The sequence below is a fragment of the Cupressus sempervirens genome, chromosome 6 (assembly GCF_028749045.1).
Source record: "Cupressus sempervirens isolate cs-2001-9-10 chromosome 6, ASM2874904v1, whole genome shotgun sequence".
In the NCBI taxonomy this organism is placed as follows: domain Eukaryota; kingdom Viridiplantae; phylum Streptophyta; class Pinopsida; order Cupressales; family Cupressaceae; genus Cupressus; species Cupressus sempervirens.
Window position 1 is genome coordinate 710393294 of NC_143123.1, and position 23559 is coordinate 710416852.

General features: G+C 39.6%; 1 protein-coding gene across 1 annotated transcript in view; it reads right to left on the reverse strand.

Annotated features, from left to right (window-relative positions):
• LOC149554258 (GDSL esterase/lipase WDL1-like) overlaps window positions 1-23559 on the reverse strand; it is a 237739-nt gene that overhangs the window by 150132 nt on the left and 64048 nt on the right. The window contains exons 2-4 of the mRNA XM_089789468.1: window positions 23219-23296; window positions 20327-20467; window positions 19013-19089 (exon numbers count right to left, since the gene is read on the reverse strand). Of these exons, the coding sequence (XP_089645594.1) occupies window positions 19013-19089; window positions 20327-20467; window positions 23219-23296 (296 nt within the window). The remainder of the gene's footprint in view (window positions 1-19012; window positions 19090-20326; window positions 20468-23218; window positions 23297-23559) is intronic.

A 23559-nucleotide genomic window follows, 5' to 3' on the forward strand; every position in this document is an offset into this window, starting at 1 on the left:
ATACAGATTATACAGGGTTTCCAGGCCTCATATGGCCGTACAAGGCCTAGAACCAACATGAATCTAGAAAAACCAATCAAAATAGCAATAGTAGAAAACACCTAAATTGCTCCAAAATGATTCCTTCTTCTCCTTATTCTCATTAATTGATTTGAAATGACCATTACAATGCTATTATAATATTTTTGATAGTTGGAAACTTCTCAACCAACCTTTGAACCAACTTATTACATTCTTGAACCGTTTTTGCAATTTTTGCAAAGTTTTAAAATTGCAACATTTAAGCAACTCTTACATTTTAGAAATTTTGACCTCACAACTTTGTTCCAACCTTACAAATGTGTCATGATGGAATATTAATCACCATTTACAATATTTTTACCTTTCCTTTGGTTTACAAACACATTAAGACCTCTTGACCAATTCATGACCTTACTAGGACAACTAGGGCAAATTGACAACTTTTACAATTTATGACAAAATGGCTTCATAGCCTTTACATCTTGACCCAAATACAACATAAATGACTCAAATGGATTTAAATATCTAAAATAAGGAATCTTAAACTTCTCATGCTCTTATACTTTAGGTGCTCCTACACCACACCCTCAAGGCCACTATAGAGGAGGCTTAGCACTGCTCAGCGAAAGTCTACTGCTGCTTTGTGGACTTTTGCAAAGCCTATGATTATGTTCCCCGCTTGGCATTATTTCAGCAACTCGGAGATATTGGGGTTTCCAAGGTTCTGCTCATGGCCATCATGAGACTTTATGAGAAGGTTATTGGTCCTGTAAGGACTCCTCTAGGCTTCTCCGATTTCATCTAGAGTTCTATTGGGGTCAAGCCAGGCCACCCACTTTCTTTTACATTGTTTGGTATACACATTGATGAGCTTGAGACTTATCTAAGGAGCTTCTCGCTTCCCAAGGACAAGTGTTACCTTCATCAGGTCTTGATATCCATCATTCTCTTTGTTGACAATGTAGTGTTACTATCCTCCACCCCAGATAGGTAACGTCTTTTGGACGGTCTAGCCTCTTTTTGTGATTCTCAGCAGCTAGTGATTAACCTGGGCAAGACCCAGGTTATGGTTTTCAACTATTGAAAACCTCATCTCCACTTCTTCAAAGGGACCAAGATTGAGATCACCTCTAGCTACACCTATTTGGGCATCAATTTTTTTGGGCCACATTTTAGTCTGAGACTGGCCATGACGTTGCAACTCAATAAGGGGTTGGGTTCACTTGCTTTGCTTGAGAGACAATGCTTCAGATACCACTTCCAGGATACTGCATATAAGATGTCTATCTTAGACTCCCTGGTTAGACCTATTGTCCTTTATGGCTCGGCCGTCTAGGGGCCCACCCAATTGGCTACTGACTGGGCTTCGATGGAGAGGATTTAGACTATTCTTCTTTGGCACTTCATCCGCTGTCAATCGACCACTCCTACCAATATTATCTCGGTCGAGTTCGGTGTTCATCCCTTTAGACTTTGCACAATCTTTGATTTGGTTTGGTTACTTCACAGACTCAGGGGCTTTGCGGACTCTGTTGATGGTAGATTGTTATGTCCCTTTTCTAGAGTGAAAATCAGAGACGATAGAGTTGGCCTATCATTAGAGTCTTGTAGGCTGGCAGTGGTGTTTAGGGACTCAGTCAGGGTACACAGTGTTCAGATTGGGAGTTTCAGACAATAGGAGAGCAATTGAGAGCAGATCCTTAATTGTAGGAGGAGTTTCCTACATTTTAGGAGGTGGTGATGGGTTAAATTCTTGAGTCTCTACAAGATCATTCTATGGTTTCAATTTCGGGAGATTCAGAGACATTCCTACTTTTTAGGAGTATCCCTATTTTTGAGGGATCAGACTATCAGTTATTTCAAATTATCTGGCACCAATCACAGGAGGTGACGAATTCAGTTTCACCTTGTAGAGGTGTTTTTCTATCAATTCGCTATTTGGGAAATATTTAAATATGTTTAAATATTCTCCTAAGTTAGCATTTTAATAATTTAAATAAGGCTAAGTTATAGCCATTTTGGAGTAATAAGGGGTTTTTTGGCCTCATCTGGGTAAATATCCCTTGGTGTAGTAGCTCGTTGGAAAGGTCTTGAACTTTTCTAAATATTTCTCTTTTGACTCAAAGCATTTCGGTGAATGGATTTCTTTCTATTGGGAAAAAGGTCATTTTTGGGATACTTGACCACTTTAAAAATCAGAAATATATTATTTTATAACCCAACGACACATGGAGACACTTTTAGGGTTCAAACTAAGTTTGGTGGGTTATAAGGAGGTAAAGACAAAGTTTGAAGGCATTATTTGTCATGTCCCATTTTTAGCGACATAACTTTAACAGGGGATTTGCCTATCATCGACTCTCGTAGGCAAATGATTATGGGAAGAGGGTCATTCTTGTCTTCCGGTAATTACAATTTTGTTCTCGAAGAATAATAATTTAGTAAGTGGGGCCTACTCGTTCTAATATTAAATTAAGGTTGTACTCTAACTTTATAAAGTTATTTATTTAATTTTATAAAGTTTAATAATTGAAGTACATCATAAAAGATGATTCCGGAAAACTTCCAGAAACTTCTCAGCGAAGTGAATAAATAGAGGACATAAGGCTCCCATTTGAACTAGCGGGTTTGTGGATTTGATTTCTCTTTTAATTGGAGCAATTTGTAGTCATTGGTCTGCAAATTTCCAATAGGTCTTTGGGAACGAAAACTCCCTTGGATCTGCATAACTGAGGAGGTGAAATATCCCTCGAAGGGTTGCACGTTGGAGGTGGCACGGCAGTCATTTCATCAGGGCTAAATTCGTGGCCAAAGGCCAATTCTAAATGATACATTGCATTGAAGACAGGTAACAGTGAAGAATTTGGTTAAGGGCAACATCCGAATAGAAGTAATTTGAGTTAATATCCAGCTGCGGCAGGAGGACAAATCCGATATCCTATTTGATAGACCCCACAATTAAATACACCCTTGTCAAAGATTGACGGGCTGAAGGCATAGCCATTTGCTTGCGTCAAGGCGTTTAACTTCTCTCACCACAGGAGGAGATTATTCGAATCAATATCGGGTCTGAGAAGCAGCCAGTTTCTACGCATTTCATGGGACTGCACATGAACGTCCGCAACCGAAAGCGTCATTGGAAGATAGGAGGAATATTTCAAATCACCCCAAACTAATATACGACCAGGGCGCGATCTTTCCTAATACCAGACGGATTCCATTCTAACCGTCGGACTCCAATCACGGGTCGCGAATCATATTCCAATATCCAGCGACAGTGTTAATCAGAATGAGGGCAGAATCGGGATACGTGACTCAGCTTTGTGGGTTCCGAGTATTAATATAGCAAACCCATCGGATGACATCAGAACGATTCATTAACAGATCGGGACAGGCTCAGATTTGGCAGTGAGTTCGCAGCTAACAGGAAGAAGTGTAAGGTTTTTTCTGCTCACGCAAGGAACTTCCTAAGGTTTTCCTTTAATATCACTCTATTCGTAGCTTGAACAAAATATATATACATTGTCACTGTTATTTCTCTAATAACCATTAATTTGGAGGATGATTCGAAACATTGCATCTGAAATTATCTAACAATTGTGCACCCAGTGTTTTACGAATTTGTCGTAGTTCAGTTTTGTATTTCAATAGCTTTCAGTCTAAGGACATTTCATTATTCACATATTACATCTTGGATTTGTGTTTCGGGCTCTGATTGGACGCCAAACCCACTTGCTTTGCCTGTTTGGGACGTAGCCCCCAAAACAATGGTTTGGATTCTTGCATTCAAAAGCATCTTGGAGATTGTGCATTGTTTCTTCTGGGAAATGCAGTACTGAGTCAGTTTTAGCTAGGGTTTGAGTATTTTACCCACATGTGGGCACTTTGCAGTTGTACGGCTGCGCTTGGCAGCCATCTACTTTTCCATGTACAGCATTTGAGAGCTAGTTTCTGGCCGTAGCTTCCTTCTGGGCACATATTTCACCTTCACGCCTTCAGGTTGGCTTAATTCTTGGTTGTAATAATCTGGATATTATTATAAATCTTCATCTGGTTACATATTAGACGTATATTCAAAAAAATCTACTTGAAGCGACTTTGCTTTAAATGTATTTGGAATACATTTTCAGAACTGGTTCATGTTATTGTACTTCTATTATTACTTATTGAAAATTCATCAAAAAATATAAAACAATCAAACCCTTCCGCAACTTCGATCTAGCTCTACAAGAAAATTTTAATAAACAAGGAAAACAAATTTAAAAATATAAAATTACAGCAGATCAACAAAAGAGATCCATCAGGGGTCTTTGTCTTTCACAAATGCTATTAGTCCTACTTGGCCTATTGTTCCTCAACTTCGATTGCATCCTCTAACCCCATTGCTCGTGCTCGGTGCTGGTATGCTCAAGCCTCCTGTCTCCTCAGCTCCGTGGGTTTCAATATTGACCAGCTTCCTCCCTTTCAGTACTCCCTAGACACTCCCTCTCATCTCCTCCCTCCTCAGGAGAAGTTGAATGAGATCACTGGGATGAACATTTATAGGAGGTGTATTCATGTGACGTGGGTCGACCCGTTGAGGGGCCTCCACCCTCGTATGGCCTTTTATAAGCACTATATTGGCATTCAGGATTGCATCATTGTTCGACTGTAATACTCTTCTTGGCATTGGTCCCAGTTGGCTCTCACCAGCTTTGTATCCAAACATATCACAAAACCAACACAGATGAGCAAATTTGTCAATGTTGTGACATGGGTGTGGCAGAGACTGAGATCCATTTCCTATTCTATTTTCCGATCTACTACAAGATTCGAGGGAGGTTCCATTGCTTATTCAAGGAGTGCAGGCTCCTCTCCTCCTCTTTTGGGTATGATGATCAGCAATGCCTTGTACTTTATCTCCAAGAGGCCTGCTATCTTTAGGATCTTACTCTATGGGAGTTATCTCCCTCTAGATCTAAGCCACTTCATCACCTCACTAGTTCCTTCTTCACTCCGGTTACCTCTCCTAGAGGAACCAAGCGAGCTAGCGACACCTATACTGCTACCCACACCAAATCGGTGAGGATGTGCAGAGTTCATATGGACATACACCATCAGTGACAACGGTCTTCTTTTCTCCAACAACAGGCTTGGACTTCTCTGCACACGGATAGTTATCCTTCGCTATTGAGATACTTTTCGACGGCTATGAACCGCTAGTTGTTTCTCAATCTCATAGTCTCTGATGTGTGGTGTTGTTTCTCTTTATTTTCTTTTTGCTCTGTTTGTTTCATTTCTCTCGAACACTATTTGGTGGTCCTGCTACCTTCTGGCCTCTATATGTATCTTCAGTCCCTTAGGCCCATTTGTGGTCTCTTGTTGGACATTAATAATTTATCTTATCTTATCATACCCCTCCCATTCCCTATGATCCTTACATATAGCACTTGGATTGGTTACGAGAACCAACCATTGCAACTCTTGGTACATGCTTTTTGTAACAACTACTTTAGGTATTTTATTTTACATAATTACCATCTATACATTTCTTCTCTGAGATGGAGAAATTGAGGTATCAACCCTCGTAATGCATTTCTTTGAGGAGAAACTGAAGTGTCAACCCTCGTAGTGCATTTCTCTAGGATGAAGAAATTGAGGGATCAACCCTCATAATGTATTCATCTTTGAGAGAGACTTGAGGTGTAAGCCCTTGCTACTACACTCTGAGATGGTTAATGGTGAATAACATGTGTGTGACGCCATGACAACACCACATGAAAGAATCCATGGTGACATTCTTGTAATTACCCTCTGGATGAGCCATGGTGAATATCATTGTAAGGTGAAGATCTCACAATAATAGACACGTGTGCATCTTATCATTACTGTGAGGTGACAATCTCACAATGATAGTTGACATCCATGAAGTAATATTTATGGATAACCATAATAGTGGATATAATGTGAGATGATATCTATGGATAAGCCATATTGGTGGATATTATAAGTGGAGCTGTCCATAAGACATAACAGTGGATATCACGTGAGGTGATATTTATGGAAAGCTATAATGGTGGATATCACATAAGGTGATATTTATGAAAAGCCATAAGGGTAGATTTCACATTAGGTGATATTTATGTAAAGTCATAATGGGGATGTTTACCGTATGGGTAAGTAGATCAATGCATACAAACAATGAATAGAACAACAGTACTCCTTTATTATTTGCATATGCCAAGAGATTACATAATGCTTACAATGATTTACAATGATCTCAGATGGGGTATATATACTTCCAGCAGAACCTTCCCGAAGGGATCAGTCAGCTACATAACAATGCTAATCTACTAGTCGGCTACACAATTTCTACCGACGACATCATCCCCCTCAAAAGAAAAGTTGTCTCCTGGCAACTTCAAAACTAACAAAAATAGGAGACCACAAAATACACTATAGAAAGAATATACACTAGAGAGGAGGTTGTGATCCTGAAGAATGTTGTTGTCAGCGCAATTCATATACTTGATCCGTCCAGATGCTCAAATCCTTCTGAATCCGTGTATTAACTTCTACGGCTTCCTTCAAAAGAAGCATTGCGTCCATAGCCTAAGTCTTCGCTAACTGCAATTCCTGCTCAACCGCTTCCTTATCCCGCAAAAGTGCTAAATGCTCAACTTCCCACATTGCTTGCTGGCTGGCCAAATCTGCATTTACCTTTTCTCTAGCCTCCCTCTTTGCTACTAAAGACCTCTCAGTTGTAACCTTGTTTGCTGCCATGTCTGCCTCCACATGCCTGCGAGCATAATAGACTTCTTTGTACAATACTACTATTTCGTGCATCAGCTTCTCCATCGAAGTGGTGCATGGCCCCAACTCAGGCTCGGTGGCCCAATCCGCCAACATCTCAGGTGTCTCAACTGCTGGCCAACCCCTGTCCTCAAAGCACGAACGAAACCGCTCCGGACAAACCCCCCTAATATAAGCTCGGAACAAATACAACTCTTTCCGCTGAGTCAAAGCCTGCAAAGCAATGGTGTGTCCCTTCTTTAGTGCAACTCGCATGGCTCTGAGGTAGTCCCTGCATCTGTCCTCATCTGACCCATAATCCTCCTTTGCTACATCGTCCATGGTCCACTCCCCATCACTACTCGTCTCTACCACTCCTACGGTAACCATGTCCACATTTGGTGCCACCTCCTTCCTGGGCGCATCCTCAGACTATGGAACTGCCACCTCCTGTGGTTCCGATACGATTGCTGGTCCTAGGAAGACCCCTCCATGTCTCGGGGATTGAATGGACGAACCGACCTCTACAGGAATGAGTTAGAACTGTTGCCGCAGAAATGCGCTCACTCTATCCATCACCTCCATCCTCTTGGGCTACTCTGCCTGTGTTGGCTCAATGCTCTCCTTTTGTTGTGTTGGTTGTGCTGGTTGTGCCTCCGTCAACTACGAAGACGAAATAGTGACCACAGCATCAGAGCCAATCACATCCAAACGAACCTGAGGTTCAGGCTCAAGCACTGACAACTCTATCAACTCGGAGGCTGACTCTGTTGGTGCAACAGAGTCTAGCATACAATCCTAGGAAGGCATGCACTCGGTCGTGGCCATAGGAGAAACATCATCCGCCACGGCCGTCGAGAAAGCAACATCTGTAGTGGCCGCCAACACAACATCTGTCATCTGTGGGACACCATCTACCGCTGCCCGTGGGACATCTATCACTATCTGTGGGACAACATCTGCTACTATCGGTGGAGTCATAAGGACCAGTGCATGTCGCTGGCCAAACGGAGGAATGTGTGAAGTGGTGGTGGACAAGTGCGCCAAAGTTGGCAACTGCGGCGGGGTGAAAAATGTGGACTCGCTAATTACAGGTTCGCTGCCAACTTCCGCAGAAGTACTCTCTTCCTCGTACTCAGCCCCACTACTATCTGAAGTATCCTCCTGTCCGTTGTCTGTGTCTCCATAAGCCTCTAATCCTTGGAAAACCTTTTTCTGCCCCGCTACTCTTCCACCCATGTCCAAATATTGGAGGCTCTCTGAGCGCCAACTTTCCCCACGGTGGAACCTCAAAATCATCCATTGGTATTTGATTAATGGCTGCCTCCAAGAACAGGCCAATGGCATGGTGCGGCATAAAGAATGTCTTGTGCTGAAGTGTCATGAACTCCTCCATCCTGTCGATGAGAACCGTAGCCCAATCGTACATTTTGTCGTTCATGATGTCGCTCATGAATACAATCTGTGGCAAAGCTATATCCGACGCCCAACTTGCTCTTGATGACATCCATGATGCATCTCCAATGGCCCTCCCGAATAAAATCTCGCCGAAGTCCTCTACATTTAGCACCCTTGACTACTGATTCCATTTCTTCAGGCGTAAGATCGCAACCTACTAACTTCACCCAATATTCTTTCCATTCCTATAACAGCTTGTGGTTCTTGTTTTCCACTTTCTGTCCTCCTTGGCCCGAGATGCCAAAAACCCTAGTGAAATCCTTAAGTTTAAAAGAAACTATCATGTGGTGCTTCTTGTACAAAAATGTAATGGTTCTGCTATGCCTATTGTATGATTCGATCATGGTTCGCAAAACCGATTCAAAAAATCGAATGGAGAAAACTAAAAGCTGTATGGCCCAATGCACCTGTGCTCACACCAGAATTTGCTTAATTACCTCTATGTCCGGAGTTTCTTGCCACCACTTCCGACATTCACTGCCATTGAGCCCTTCAAATTGAACCGTACAATGAGAGAGTTTAGCCCTTACTTTTTGCTTCTTATTGGCGGATGATGATGGCCCTGCAACTCGGATTCTGGAAGCCAAAAATCTGGCATTCTTCTCCATATTTATCTTTAGCTAGTTCTTCCACTGCTTTCGTTTCCCTGTTGATTCCATAATAACGGCTTCTTTCCTACCTTTATAATGTAGGGTTTGTCGCTTTTGCCTTCCTGCAAAGAATATGCCTTAATATATATTTTCTGTTGCTTGTTTCTTTCCCCGACGGTTCCCTTTCCACTAACGGCTGGAAGATCACTTACTTGCCCATGGCCTTTTTTCGTAAGATGGAGGAATATTGGCCTGTTGCTTGCAGAAGTTTAAGATGTATCCACGGGAGTTTTAAAAAATAACTATCAGCTGTGTGAATGAACAACTCATGGCACAGAGATTAAAACACCAACACCATCCATTGAAAAACAACACCGTCAACGAATAAAAGATATGTCACGGGAGAATAGACAAGCTGCAGCTGCTTTAAGGTAACCCTGCAAGAGAAAACACTGAGCATCAAACTGATAAACACCTCCGCCGAACATAGAATGAACTCTGCCGAAATAAGAGACACGCCAGAGGTAAAAAAGGCAAGCTACGCGGTTTAAAAAGACTAGCCACGGAATACACAAGATGAAGCCGCAAGATGACAAGATGAAGCCACGGGCAAAAAAGAAAAATTGTGAACAAAGATAAACTCCGAAAGTCCGCAGGAGAAATGTTAGATGCCGAAGGAAACAAAGGGCCGCCCTCGAAACCATGTCTGCGGGGAAGTTATAGGCAGGACAGCCCGTGGAACACCCTGTCCGCAGAGCTTCCCGCAGAACACCTCGTCCACGGCCATCCTTCAAGTTGAGTCATCTTCTCTTTCTTTTTTTTTCTTTTTTTTTTAGTTCTTTTTTTTCTCCTTTTTTTTTGACATATACATCTAATTCTCCCTCTAAGTTTCATCCTTCTGTGATGACGTGGGATGCAATCTAGCATGGTACACTTTTAGCTTCGAACTGTTAACTACCTCTGATACTTCTTGTCCATCTAAAGTCCATAACTTTATTGCTCCATTATCACCTACCTCCTAGATCTGGTATGGCCCAACCCACTTGACTTTAAACTTGCCTAGTTTGATTTCATTCCGTCCATCATACTTCAACACCAACTATCTTGGTTGAAACCTGTTCAGTTTCAGGTGTTTATCATGCCATGCCTTGCGCCTGTTTTGTGTCACCTTCGTGGCCCATTGTGCCAATAGCCACTTCTCCTCAAGCTTGTTCAAATCATGCAACCTTTCCCTCAAGCTTGCCATGTCGCCTAACTTATTTTCTAGTGCGATCCTCAGGCTTGGTATCATGAACTCTGCTGGTACCACTACTACCTGCCTGAACATCAAATGGAACGGTGTGTCCTGTTGTGACCTTGTACGCTGTGCGGTATGCCTAAAGGGAAGAGGGCAGTTTTCCTCCCAGTCTTCACCTTCGACCGCGCATGACTTATAAATGATTGCCACCAAGATCTTGTTTGTAGCCTCAACCTGTCTGTTTGCTCTCGAGTAGTACGGGCTCGATAATGAATGATAGATCTTAAATTCAGTAGTGAGCAGTCGGATAACATGGTTAACGAAGTGTCCACCGCTATCACTTGTCAACTGCAATGGAATCCCGTACCTGGTAATGATTTGCTCATAAATAAATCTCGCTGAGCTTACTACTGAGTTATCTGGCAGTGGACGTGCCTCCACCCACTTAGATACTTCGTTGCTACAACAATGTATCGACACCTAGTTTTGCTCAACTTCAGAGGTCCAATAAAGTCCAATCCCCATCTTCCGAAGAGTTCCTGCATGTGTGAGGGGTTAAGCGGCATGAAATCTCTCTTCAGCGGCTTCCCGGCACTTTAGCAAGTGTCACAACCGACGACCCCTTCCCGCACGTCGTTGTACACTGTTGGCCACCACAGTCCTGCTAGTAGTATCTTCCTTGCCGTGGTGTTGAGTCCCATATGTCCTCTTGTTGGTCCCTCATGCGCTTCAATACTTTCGGTATTTCCTCCTCCAACACACACCGTTGCAGGATGTGATCCGGCCCCATTTTGTACAGTAATCCATTAATCAACTGAAATGTACGGCTCCTTAATACCAATTTCCGTCTTCCATTCTCTGGCATCTCCCTCGGTGGTTGTCCCGTGGACAAGTACTCTCCAATACTCATGTACCAGTTTGGGAGTAGTGCAATTTGAAATAGCTGTGCATCAAGGAAATCATCATTCACGCCTCCATCGTTGGTTCACCTGTTTTAATCCGCGACAAATGGTCTACGCTGACATGTTTCTTCCCAGCCCGTACAATGATTTTGAAAGTGAATTCCTGTAGCAAAAGTAGCCACCGGCTGATTCGTCCTTGCATGACAGGTTTATTCACCAAGTACAATAGAGCCTAATGGTCCACATAGAATACGAACGGTGTCGCCAGCAAGTAATGTTGGAACTTCTGCACTATGTAGACCATTCCCAATGCCTCCCGTTCCGTTGTACTATAATTTTTCTCTGCCTTAGATAGTAGTCGACCGGCAAAATATACCAGTTGATCTAACCCGTGGCTACTTGTCTGCGCCAAAGTTGCTCCGATTGCATAGTTGGATGCATCCATGTGAACATGAAATTCCTTGTTCCAATCTGGGTATGCCAATATAGGTGTTGTGGCCAACCGTACTTCCAACCCTTCAAATGCCTCATCTTGCTCTTTATCCCATTTGAATGGTTCCCCTTTGGATGTTAACCTGTCCAATTTGGATGTTAACCTGTCCAACAGGTATGATACTTTGGCAAAAATTTTGATAAATCTTCTAGAATAGCCTGTGTCCGAGGAATGACTTTACCTTCATTACATTCGTGGATGGTTGCATTTCCATTATGACTAACTTTGTCCGGATCTGTTTTCAATCCTTCCTTATAGACTATATGTCTGAGCAATCTTCCCTGTGAGACCATGAATCTGCATTTGTTTGGGTTCAAAGCTAGACACACCCGTCAACATCTTTCCATGCATTTGCCCAACACCGCTAGATGTTTGTCCTCGATGCTGAATACAAACCAATCATCCAGGAATGCCTTGAAGTTTTCGACAAACATCTTGTTGAATATGTGTTGTATGATCCGTTGAAACGTTGCCAGCACATTGCACAGACCGAATGGCATCCGATTGTATGCGTATACACCGTCTTCTACCAAAAATGTTGTTTTCAGCTTATCCTCTTCTGATATGCAAATTTGATTATACCCCGAGAACCCATCCATAAATGAGTAAATTTCATGTCCGACTACCTCCTCCAATATGTTGTCTATGAATGATATTGGAAAGGGGTCCTTGATTGTTACCACATTGAGACATCTGAAATCGACACATATCCGGATCTGGGTGGTATCCTTCTTCAGTGAGATTACTATAGGCGACACCCATTCACTTGTTTGAACCTTGAAAATAATACCAGCGTCCGGCATCTTGTTAATTTCTTCTGTAACCCACGCGGCGTAGTTCTTATTCATCCTATAAGGTCGCTTTTGTACAAGTATTGCACCTTCAACCAGCACAATGCGGTGAACACAGCGCCGGCGGAACCCCTTTAAATCCTTATATGTCCAGGCGAAGACATCTTTGTATTCCAGGAATATTTTAAACGCCGCTGCTTTTAGTATTGGATCCCAGTTATCTCCTACCAGTATGTTCTTTGGTTCTGCTTCATCTCCCAAATTCATGGTTTGTACCGTGGCTTCATCATATTTTATCTGCTTCCCTTTACTGAATTCATGTGCAGGTGTCTCATCCAAAAATGCGTCTCCTTTTATTTCCCTGAATTTTTCTGGAAATTTGTCTCCGGTGTGCCCTTCCTCTTTCATGAGTATATTGCAACTTCTGAATAGCTCGTAGTCCTCCATCTACCAGTGAAAAAGGTTGTTCACCAAGTCTAGATCATCGTCCATTAATCCTCCTTCCAACCATAGGACTCCTTTGCTGATCTAGTTCCATTCGTTGCTTCCCTTCATCCTCTTCCTCGGAATCTGATGACAGAGCTTCTTCACCCACCATCTGCGTGTGTAAATCAATGATGAACTTTCATCCTTTGCTTTCTAGTGATAGTGTATTCTTCTTCCAATCATGTTTAACCTTTTCTTGCATAAGCCATAGTCAGCCCAGAATGGAGTCATATCCTCTCCTTTTCAGCGGGATGACAACGAAGTCAAGGAGGAATGGCTATGTTCCAATCGTCACTGGTTGTGCCATCAAGACACCGAGAGGTTTAATGTCATGTTGGTCCGCTGTTAGCAACTAAAATGTAGGTGGCCACAACATTGGCTGTCCCAACCTCTTCCAGGTATCCTCCAGTAACACATTCATGCCAGACCCTCCATCTACAATTGTGTCTGTCAGAACCATTCCTAGAATTCTCATCTCGACAACTGCCGGATGCCATCCGGATATAAGGGCTAGTAGCATCGGGTCCTCTGTACGTGCTCCACTTTCCCTCTCTTTTCCCTGTTCTCCTGGTAATTTAGCAGTTGGAGCAATGTTTGTGAGTGTTGATCGGAGTTGAGGCATTGTGAGCAACAGATCATTTATTTTGATGGATACCTCAGTTTGCAGTATCTATCGTACAATGTTCTATTCCGTGCAGTTCCTAGTCGAGGTACCTGTGGTGTCCCTCAATTGTGCTTTCTCCACCTGTGTCACTTTCTCAATCTTCGTTCGTGCTTCCTCCAATCTCTTTTTTTCTTTTGTCAGGTCAGGGTATAGTTTTGCTTGCTTCCGTGTGATTGCCAAAACCTCCTCTTCGTTTGTCCTGATGGTGATCAAATTCACTCCTAACTTCGGGCACTTGGCATCCTCATGATCTCCAGGACTACACCATCAGCTTAACAACTTCGGTGTGTTTGCCATTGTACAGTCTCGGGCAAAGTGGCCCCACAAATTGCATACACGGCATTGTACCATCGGGCAGCCGTTGGCATCTTACTGAATTCTACTACAGCCCCCATTATTATTGTTGGCATTGTTGTTGTTATTGTTGGCATTGTTGTTGTTTTGCCCTCGTCTATTATTTCTGTATCCTCCTGACGTGGCACCCTCATTACTAGTGTTGCCACTTCCTCTTGACGCAGAAGCCTCCTATGTGAGAAGTATTAGCTGAGGTCCTCTTGTTTTCATGTTGAAAGGGCATTCTTTTAAGGAATGTCCCATAATTTGGCAGATCTCACAAAATTGGGTCTTCGGGCAAAATCCTTTCATGTCCTTCTATCTTACATTTCGTGCACCAAAGGTTGTTTCCCTTCGTCTCTTTCTGCATGTTCTTAAATTGTTTCATCATTTGGATCATATCTTTCTGGAGAGCTGGGACCTTCTTGCTGCCCTTTTCGTCATCGTTGCTCTCTTCTTCTGAAGACACATCGTCGTCTAACTTGGATGAGCTACTCTTCTTCTTCTTCTTCTTCTTTGTTTTCTGCTCACTTTCCAAGTTGATTGCCCGATTGTATGCTTCAGTGTATGACGATGGCGGCACAATCTTCATTTTCCTCCGCAACTTCAAGCGTAGTCCTTCAATGAACCATCTCTTTTCCAGCCCATCCGTCAGCTTACTTTCCATCTTGTTTATTAAGTCTTTTAATTTTTTGGCATACACTCGAACTGTTTCGTTTTTTCCTTGCTTCGTGTTGTATATCTCTGCTACAATCTCATTGTCATCCCGCAACAATTGAAATTCGGTGGTAAATTCTTTATTAATGTTGTCCCAATTGATTAATTTTTGAGGATCTGTATCGGCGAACCAATCAATTGCTACCCCCTTGGGTTGCCAAAAATTGTTGGACCCATTCATTTGTATATGTTATGCCATTCACCCTCCAAATTGTTTTGCATGTTTTATAGTGTTGAATTGGATCGGCTGTTCCATCACCATTGAACTTCGGCAACTTTTCCTTCGGTCCAGCCATTATTACTTGATTGGGTGTACGGGCACTGTTCGGCACTCCCACACCGGCCCTGTTCTGCACTCCCACACCGACATTTTGCACTCCCACACTGGCGCTCTGCACTCCCACACCGGCACTCCCTCCGATAGTTATCTTATTTCCAACAGCTGTCCTTTGGTGAAGAAAGGTCTTCCCGTTCCGAAGGTGTATCGTAGACGAAGAGTTCACTCCATGCTCGTGCTCCCTCGGCACTCCGTGTCATGCGAATTAATTCCCTTTCGTCTGGATTCTCTTCCCTCGGCAAATACAGGTTCAAAAATTCCTCCCTTGCTTCTTCCACCAATTCCACCCACTGTCAAGTCTCCTCCAACAATTTCTCAATGCTTCGGGATCTCTCGGCAATTTGTTGAAACCTCTGTCTGCGTTCGGCCTGTTGTGCCAAAATTAAATTTTCTTGTGCAGTGTGTATTCCATCTTTTCCCTTTAGCTTATTTCTATCCTTGTTAAGCTGATTTGGCATTAGTCTGCATTCCTCTACCTTCATTCCAGGTCCATTAGGCAACGGTGCCAAATGTTTACCATATGGGTAAGTAGATCAATGCATACAGACAATGAATAGAACAGCAGTACTACTCCTTTATTATTCGCTTATGCCAAGAGATTGCATAATGCTTACAATGATTTACAATGATCTCAGATGGGGTATATATACTTCCCGCTGAACCTTCCCGAAGGGGTCAGTCAGCTACATAACAATGCTAATCTACCCGTTGGCTACACGATTTGTACCAACGACAGTGGATATCATGTGAGGTGATATTTATGAAAAGCCATGATGGTCATTATCACTTGAAGTGATATCTATGAATAAGTCGAAATGGTTGATATCACAAGAGGTGATATCTTTCCACATATGGATGTAGCCATTGTGGCCAGTTATAACAATAAGGTGATGTAACTTGTAAATAATAAGGATTCCTCCCTACCTAAGAGGCAATGTTGATGTTATTGTAGCAAAAATCAGATTCCTTCAATCTGACATAGATAACATAAATAGTTATGATAATATAATTATATTAATATAATTATTTTACTATGATAATATAATTATTGAGATGTAATGTGACATAGATAACATAAATAGTTATGATAATATAATTATATTAATATAATTATTTTACTATGATAATATAATTATTGAGATGTAATGTGACATAGATAACATAAATAGTTATGATAATATAATTATATTAATATAATTATTTTACTATGATAATATAATTATTGAGATGTAATGTGATACAATCATATTATATGATAATGTAATTATTCCTGATTGATAATATAATAATTATATTATATTGTTATTGAAATATATCATAAATAATTATTTTATTATTTTATTGTATTATATAATAATATAATTATTATATTATATTATTATAAGTGTGGTTACCCTTGGTGAAGGGGCACCCCCGATATGTATAACGGAAGAAATATTTCTTCCTCTTCCAAATTATCAAGATTAGTTCATCCAATATATACAACTTGTAAAATCAACAACCATGCTTGGATATCAAATGTTTAAAGACACTCTTTATTGGTATCTATCAGGCACAACTAGGAACTTATAAATTTAATTTATTAAACATAATGATATCTGGCTCCTCATATGTCAAGTCTTAATCTTTAATTAATAGCAGTTCCAGCTGATATGTTGGAGCCTCATACCCATTTTGGCACCATCTAGGCATGCTAATGACTTTGTTTCTTCACCATTTGAATTATTGAAAAGCGAGATTTCAAATCCGGGATAATGAATGTTTTGTACCCTGATCATCATCCTCTCAGCAGTTTTGCCAGCATATCGATCCTCAATGGGGAACTTTCATCAGGTCGGCATTATGAATACACAATTTGCACTGGACAATAAAAACCAGCAAGGAAGTGATGTCGCTGTACTCATGTGATAGATGAGTTTGTAATGTCCATATTGTTCTTGAATTGGTGAAGAAAATATCCAGACTGAATACGTCCAGCCCCCTGCTTTGCAATGAATATGAATCACAATGATAAGTTGAAGACTATTCCTTATTTCCATTTTCAGTGATCTGGATTTGATCTTAAAATGAATCTTTTATAAACTAAGAGCAGCAAGACTTGAACCCATAAGATAATGTAGGCTTGGGTTAGTTTTGAATGATTTCTCAAATTCTTGGACAAATAACTCTGGGGTCTGACATAGAAACTTCTGACACAAGAAAGACTGGAGAGGTTGGTGCTATAATTTTGACAAGGTTATGCCAAATTTCAAAAGAGGTCAAAATCTGGGGAATGCAAAACTAGCTGTCCTGAACCTAAATTGGCACCAACACCCAAATTTAAATTACACTACGACTTAGCATTACAAGCTACTTAAAAAAATTCTTGTTGATGTTCAGAGTCCCTCCTCCTGACTTGGCATGAGTTGCAGGGTAGTTGCAAACCCCCATCCTTAACAACTCCTTGCCATGTATAGAGCATCAACCATGATCACTGACCTTCAGTGGCTCCTTGGCATTCAACAGGCAACATCCCCAATCTTCAACATGTCCTTAGCATGCACGACGGAAATAATCTTGATCCCTACCTTCCATAGCTCCTTGGCATGCATCAGGTAGAAACCTCAATCCCCAACCTCGACCAAATCCTTTCCATGGTTCAACAGCCATGCCAATCCCCGAACTATGATGACTCCTTGAGAAAACAGCCTTTGATCTGATTTCAAAAAGGGGACATAAATATATCTCATGCCAATAATCAAAATAGCAATTGAAAACATCCTCAACAACAAAAAGCACCACAAACAACTCATCCAATTGCAAAAATTAGATGAATAACAAGAACTAGCACAGTGGTGTGGCAAAGGTCATGAAAGCAAGACACAAGTGCTAGCATTAAAAAAACTTATAGAATATGAACTTTGTTAGCATTTTAACTTGTCTTCGGAGACATCGTAAAATGAGACAATGCATATGATAGAACTCTTCTTCAAATTACAAGGGGAAGCTCCCTGCGTACTAATATGCCAGTATAAGGCAAGCCTGAAATTATTTAATTCACCCTATTAGTTATATTACCTTCTTACATGTTATAAAAGTTTAAATTGGGATTCAGCTGAGCCTTAATAATCTTAACATGCCACCTTCCACATCGTTGGTGTGGTGCAGTTGAATGGGTGAAAGGGCACCAAGTTTATGAGCTCCTACCCTCTTACATGCTATTGCCAAGGTTGCAATCTAATCCTTGCAAACCCAAACTAGCCCATAATAGATATCAACAAGACCAAGAGCAAGCCACAATTACCAATAGCCAATGTGAAAATATCTATTTGGTATTTCGTGATTGGAAACTAGGAACTTGGTGAAAGTCAGAAATTATAATAATTTTATCTTCACTTAACTTTAATGTATCTGTTATTTGCAATATGCCTTAAAAATATATGGCTGAACTAAAAACTAACATTTCTTATACTGCAGGAAACAAAGTCATTCAATGGCAAAGGCCTTTTTTGATAAGCCTGATTAAGTTTTTTTATTAAATATGACTTAATATACTGGTTTCTCTTAATCAATTGAGTTTCACTTTTTGACATGCAATTACTTAGCAAGTTTTGATGCATGTAAAGCCAAATTGTTCATAATAAACTTCATTTCAGCCCTTCTGGACATAATAAAACCTATTTTCAGAAGTATTTCATTCTCTATTTCTTAACAATGAAACTGACAATGACAACACAAAACAAAGAAAATTTTAAGATTTAGATGAGGTTGATAATTTATGGCATTAAAGTCATAATGTGGAGAGTCAAACTTGACAAGCATTTTTAATTCTTGTACTCAGACTTTGTGGAAATACTTTGCAATTAAACTAATGGTAAAATATGAAAAATCATTTTTATGGCTCTTTAATTTCCAGTTCATTTTCTGTTTATTCCAGGCTCAGCCAACTCTAACAGTCAGCTTGCAAGTATGCTGATTGCTGAAACTTGCATGTTTCAGCATACTAGCAAGTCTTGGCTTCCAGAGTTGGCCCGGGTCTGTAAATTGATGCCACAGATTTGCTGAACCTAGCTCCAACCCAGATCAGCAAGTCCTCATCAAATCGTGAGACATTAAAACTGTAAAAGGGTCTCTTGGAATGGTTCAACAAGAAGATTTATAAGTGTTAAAACCTTTTTAACAGATGATTGTCAACATCGTGCCAGAACAAAAAAGATCAGTGAAAATCCCTACCTGGCATGAGCTCTCCGTGCTTCTTCAAATACAGGTGGGGGAGTAATAAGAACCACACGAGACGTATCTGAAAGTCCCTGAAGATAAATTTATTTCAGGTTCCTGGATTTAAAAACTATTACACATTTGTTGGACAAAACATAAAAAGACATGCATAGTTTCTTCACAAGCCAAACATCCAAGTGCACATTTATGAATAACAGATTCCCATTGTACACAACATGAACAGTCGAATTAAGATATGAGCAATATAATAGCTTCTGTGATTTGATATATCATTCAACTAATCCGAATGTGCTATTTAACGTAAAATTCACCTAGAAAGTTACATTTTTTAGAAAATGGAACTAAAAATAGTTATTTTTTAGCTGGAATGAAAATCATATTTACAAAAGCCGGTCCATCCTCAACTAGGTTCAGACCTTTGCTAAGGCAACTAAACTACCTTATAGTTATCAACCATTTGTCAAATTGTATTCAAGAAACAGATTGCCGATGGCACTGGACCTTTCTTGGTTGCATACCAACAAAACATCGTATGGAGACATTTCAAAACGAGTCTTTGAATTCCAATACCTCAACTACATCGAACAGTTGAATGCTATTAAGAAAATCACAAGAGACCACTCATTATCCAGCATTCTCTCCTTTGATTTCTACTAGATCAAGGTTAAGGAATTGGATAGTTAATGAGTGATAGAAACTATGAAATTCTTTCCTACAAAAGTTAACAAGATAACTTGATGAACCTATGCTTAGGCAATTAACATAGTGTATAGCAACTATGCTACAATTAAGGTGATACACAGAAGGAAAGCACAGCTTTACATCAAACAGTTCCACACATATAAGGACCACAAGAAAAATGCTGTGAAGGAGCAGAATTCCTCAACCTTGATTTTTCCTTTTTATTCATCTATTTACTCAGAATAACCATTTCAATATCAAAGTAAGTGTGCATGTGGAACCATTGTTTCCTTATTAATCTATAAGTCTACAATTGCTGATTGAAACAGTAATAAGACAACTAACCAAAAATGCATACATAATATTATAATAAAGCATAATCAAGTGAATATGCAAAAGTGTAGCACAAATTATCTCAAAAAGTTTCACCATAAAGCACCAGAATTCTTCATCCATGATTTTTGCTATCCAGTTCATCTATTTACACAGAATATCATTTAATTGTATCAATCAAAAGGGAGCACATAAATTTGTTCAAAGATCATACATTAGTAATTATATATCCATGTTTCTAAAACAGTTTATCTGTATTATTAGAAAACAGAATTAGTCAGAATCAATACTGACCTTGATATGTGCACAAATTTGTCGAAGGTTTCCTTTGTACTCTTCAAGTGGTACATGTTGGCCCTTTCCACTACGAAGTGGACAGGCAGCATCGTTGGATCCAAAAAATACTATCACCAGAGCAGGCTGAGATGGATTGTCCTATAACACATATAGCTTTATGTTAATGTGAAAAAAAAACCCTTGTGACTACAATTATATACAGCTCTAGCAGAAGGCATTGTACATGAGTTCCAGGTCAAAATCATTTCACGTTAGCTATAGTCAATCTTGACATAAGCTAGCAACTATTACTTAAAAAGCACATTTCAGAAACACCATCCCACCTTGAAAAAAGAAATTGGTCCCTGTTTGTCATATAACATGTTTAAACTGCCCAAAACATTCATAGTATTTCAAGCTGGGATGAATCATCACATTGACGCAAAATCTTAAACCATAAAAGATAGATCACAATATTAGTAGTCTTCAGTGTAGAAAGTTGCAAGCAGCACTGTCTACATCACATAGTCATGTAGGAAAAATAAACTGAAACTATTTTTCACATATGCCACTGATCTATTTTGTTTAAGATTAGCTTTGAAGGTCCAGATTGTTTCATAAGAGAGAATGAGAAAACACATGCTATGGGGATGTCCTGCAATTTCCCTTTCTAATATTCTCATAAAATAAGCAATTTTTATGTTTTCTAATCAATGCCAACTGTTTAAAATACCAAATACTGAACATTCAGTGCACTCCAATATCTATTACTGATCTTGGCACATCAGTTAAATATCATTATTGCAGCCAACAGAAATATTCAACCCTAGACAAACAGCCATAAAAAGGATGCAATCAAATGTGAAGCATCTGTATGGCCACTGCAAGCAAAGATTGTACAGCAGTTGCACCAAAATACTTCCTGCTCACATCATGAAATCTTCAAAAATGATGTGGAGTGAATTACCATGAGACATGTGGACCACTATAGTAGATGATATGTAGACCTTTCAGGAAGATACAGGCTCCTTCCAATCCTAAATGGTACCCAAATACCTGTGATTGATGTTAAAAACTACACTATGGCTGGCAGCAAGGTTGTACAGCCACTAGAAGATGGTATAGCAAACATAACATAAGCTGCAGCTATTTATAAGGCACAGCAGCACAATCTAAAATTTGAACTGTACAGCATCTAGTAAAGGGACTTGGGAAATCATACAATGCCTATCAAATGCGTACAGCTGCCTGTCGACAGCTATCACTGGTCATAAAATGGCAGTGATTAATATTTGCTACCCAGCAGCAAATACAATTTAGACTATTGATTTCAATAGTCTAAATTGCATTTGCTGCTGGGTAGCAAATATTTGTCTGGTCACTGTTGATTTTTATCCACTATTAAACAGTGACCAGCAAATATTTGTCTGGTCACTGTTGATTTTTATCCACTATGAAATAGTGACCAGACAAATGTTTTTATAGTCTAAAACAGGAACCAAATAACATACACTTTAATAGTGGACAAAATTAACATACAAATTCCATCTTTCATGCCCTAGGCTCGTGATTCTTTCACTTTCAATCTCTACCAAATTCACAGAGATAGCTGTTCAGTATGGAAAAACTCTACAATTCTTCATTATTTAGTCCCTGTTTTAGCAAGAAATCTATGTATTCAGGTTACAAAACCTCTAATTTACTTTCTGCTAGTGCAATGTCAATAAGAGCTAAAGTAAAGTATATTTTGTTACTTGAAGGTTCAAAATTCAAGAAAATTTAACGTTTAGCCAAATACCAAGTGGCGAACTTATACCATTCACTAATTTTCAATTGATTTTCCATTTGTTGTCCCCTCACAAAACATACCTTTATGGAATCTTCAAGACTGACATTTATCTTGTCATCTTGGTTTCAAAGAATAATTCTGAAAGGCCGGGTACGTAAATGCAAAAACAAATAGCAACTAGACAAAGAAGTGAGATTTCAATGAAACATCTCCCCATTCATCCATTGGTTAAAATGAAGTACAATGTGCGTACTTATCATATATGAAACTGTTTTCCAGTTCATCTTCTAGATGACTATTAACTTCTAGTGTATCTAAGAAATATAAAATGTTATCCTGCTACACTTAGGATTATGTAAAATTGTGTTACATACCTCCCATAATCCACAGGATAGAGACAAAACCATAATAATGAGACTTGAACTCATCTTGGACTCAGCAAGAATGTTTTGAGCTCTGGCTAGGCAGAATAAAACGGTGAAAATTGGGACATTCAAGATTCACATCATATTTTATATCTTTACAATAAATTGTACCCTCCTAGACTTTTGCTTCGTGATTTTGTAAATAATAGATTCTGATTTGTAAGGTACCAAGTAAAAATTGATAGTCTAAGATTGGACTTTGAACTTCAAGACAAAGTTACCATTATAATGGACAAAATTAAAATACAAATTCCATCTTTCATGTCCTAGATTCCTGTTTGTTTCGTTTTCTATCTCTATACACTTTACTTGCATGAAATAGGAAAAACAGTGTTCTTACTACTATTTAATGAATAAGAAATTTTTAGTTTGTTCATTTTTCCTGCAACTATTGTAACTAAGAGAATTCCACCTCCACTTTTGGTTTGCCAAGTTAATAAATGTAAATCTATAATAGAGTTCACTATCATCATGAAATTATTATTGACAGTATTGAAGAATTTCTGGCATAGAAATATAATAACATAGTTTAACCCCTCAGATCATGTTAGTGACAAAAACCATTTCAGTTCTGCAGACATTCCCCATTGATGTATATCATTCCAAAACAAACAAACAAAAAGTTTCCAGAATAAGCAGGAGATGTGAACTAGAAAGACCTGATTAAAATTTTGACATGCATAATATCAGCAGTACCTTTGGGAAAAACTCTTCCAATACAGCTACAGCTCGACGAGTATTCCATCCACAAAATCCTCTAAGCAAAATATCAGCCTGTGGACAGCTATCATAGGTCAACATAGGATGACTTATATGAATTAAAAAATTTCAAGGCAAGAATGAATTTAAATTTCCAAAAAGTTTACACCACATGGCAAAAGATCTATAAATAATCTGAGCCATTTGAAGATACCTACAAAAAAAAAATTGAAAGTAACCTTAAAAAACATTAATAGTAACAAATGCCAGGAAACAATATAGAAATAAACTAAATATTTAAAGCTATTAATATAATCATTCACACATTTAAAAAGATC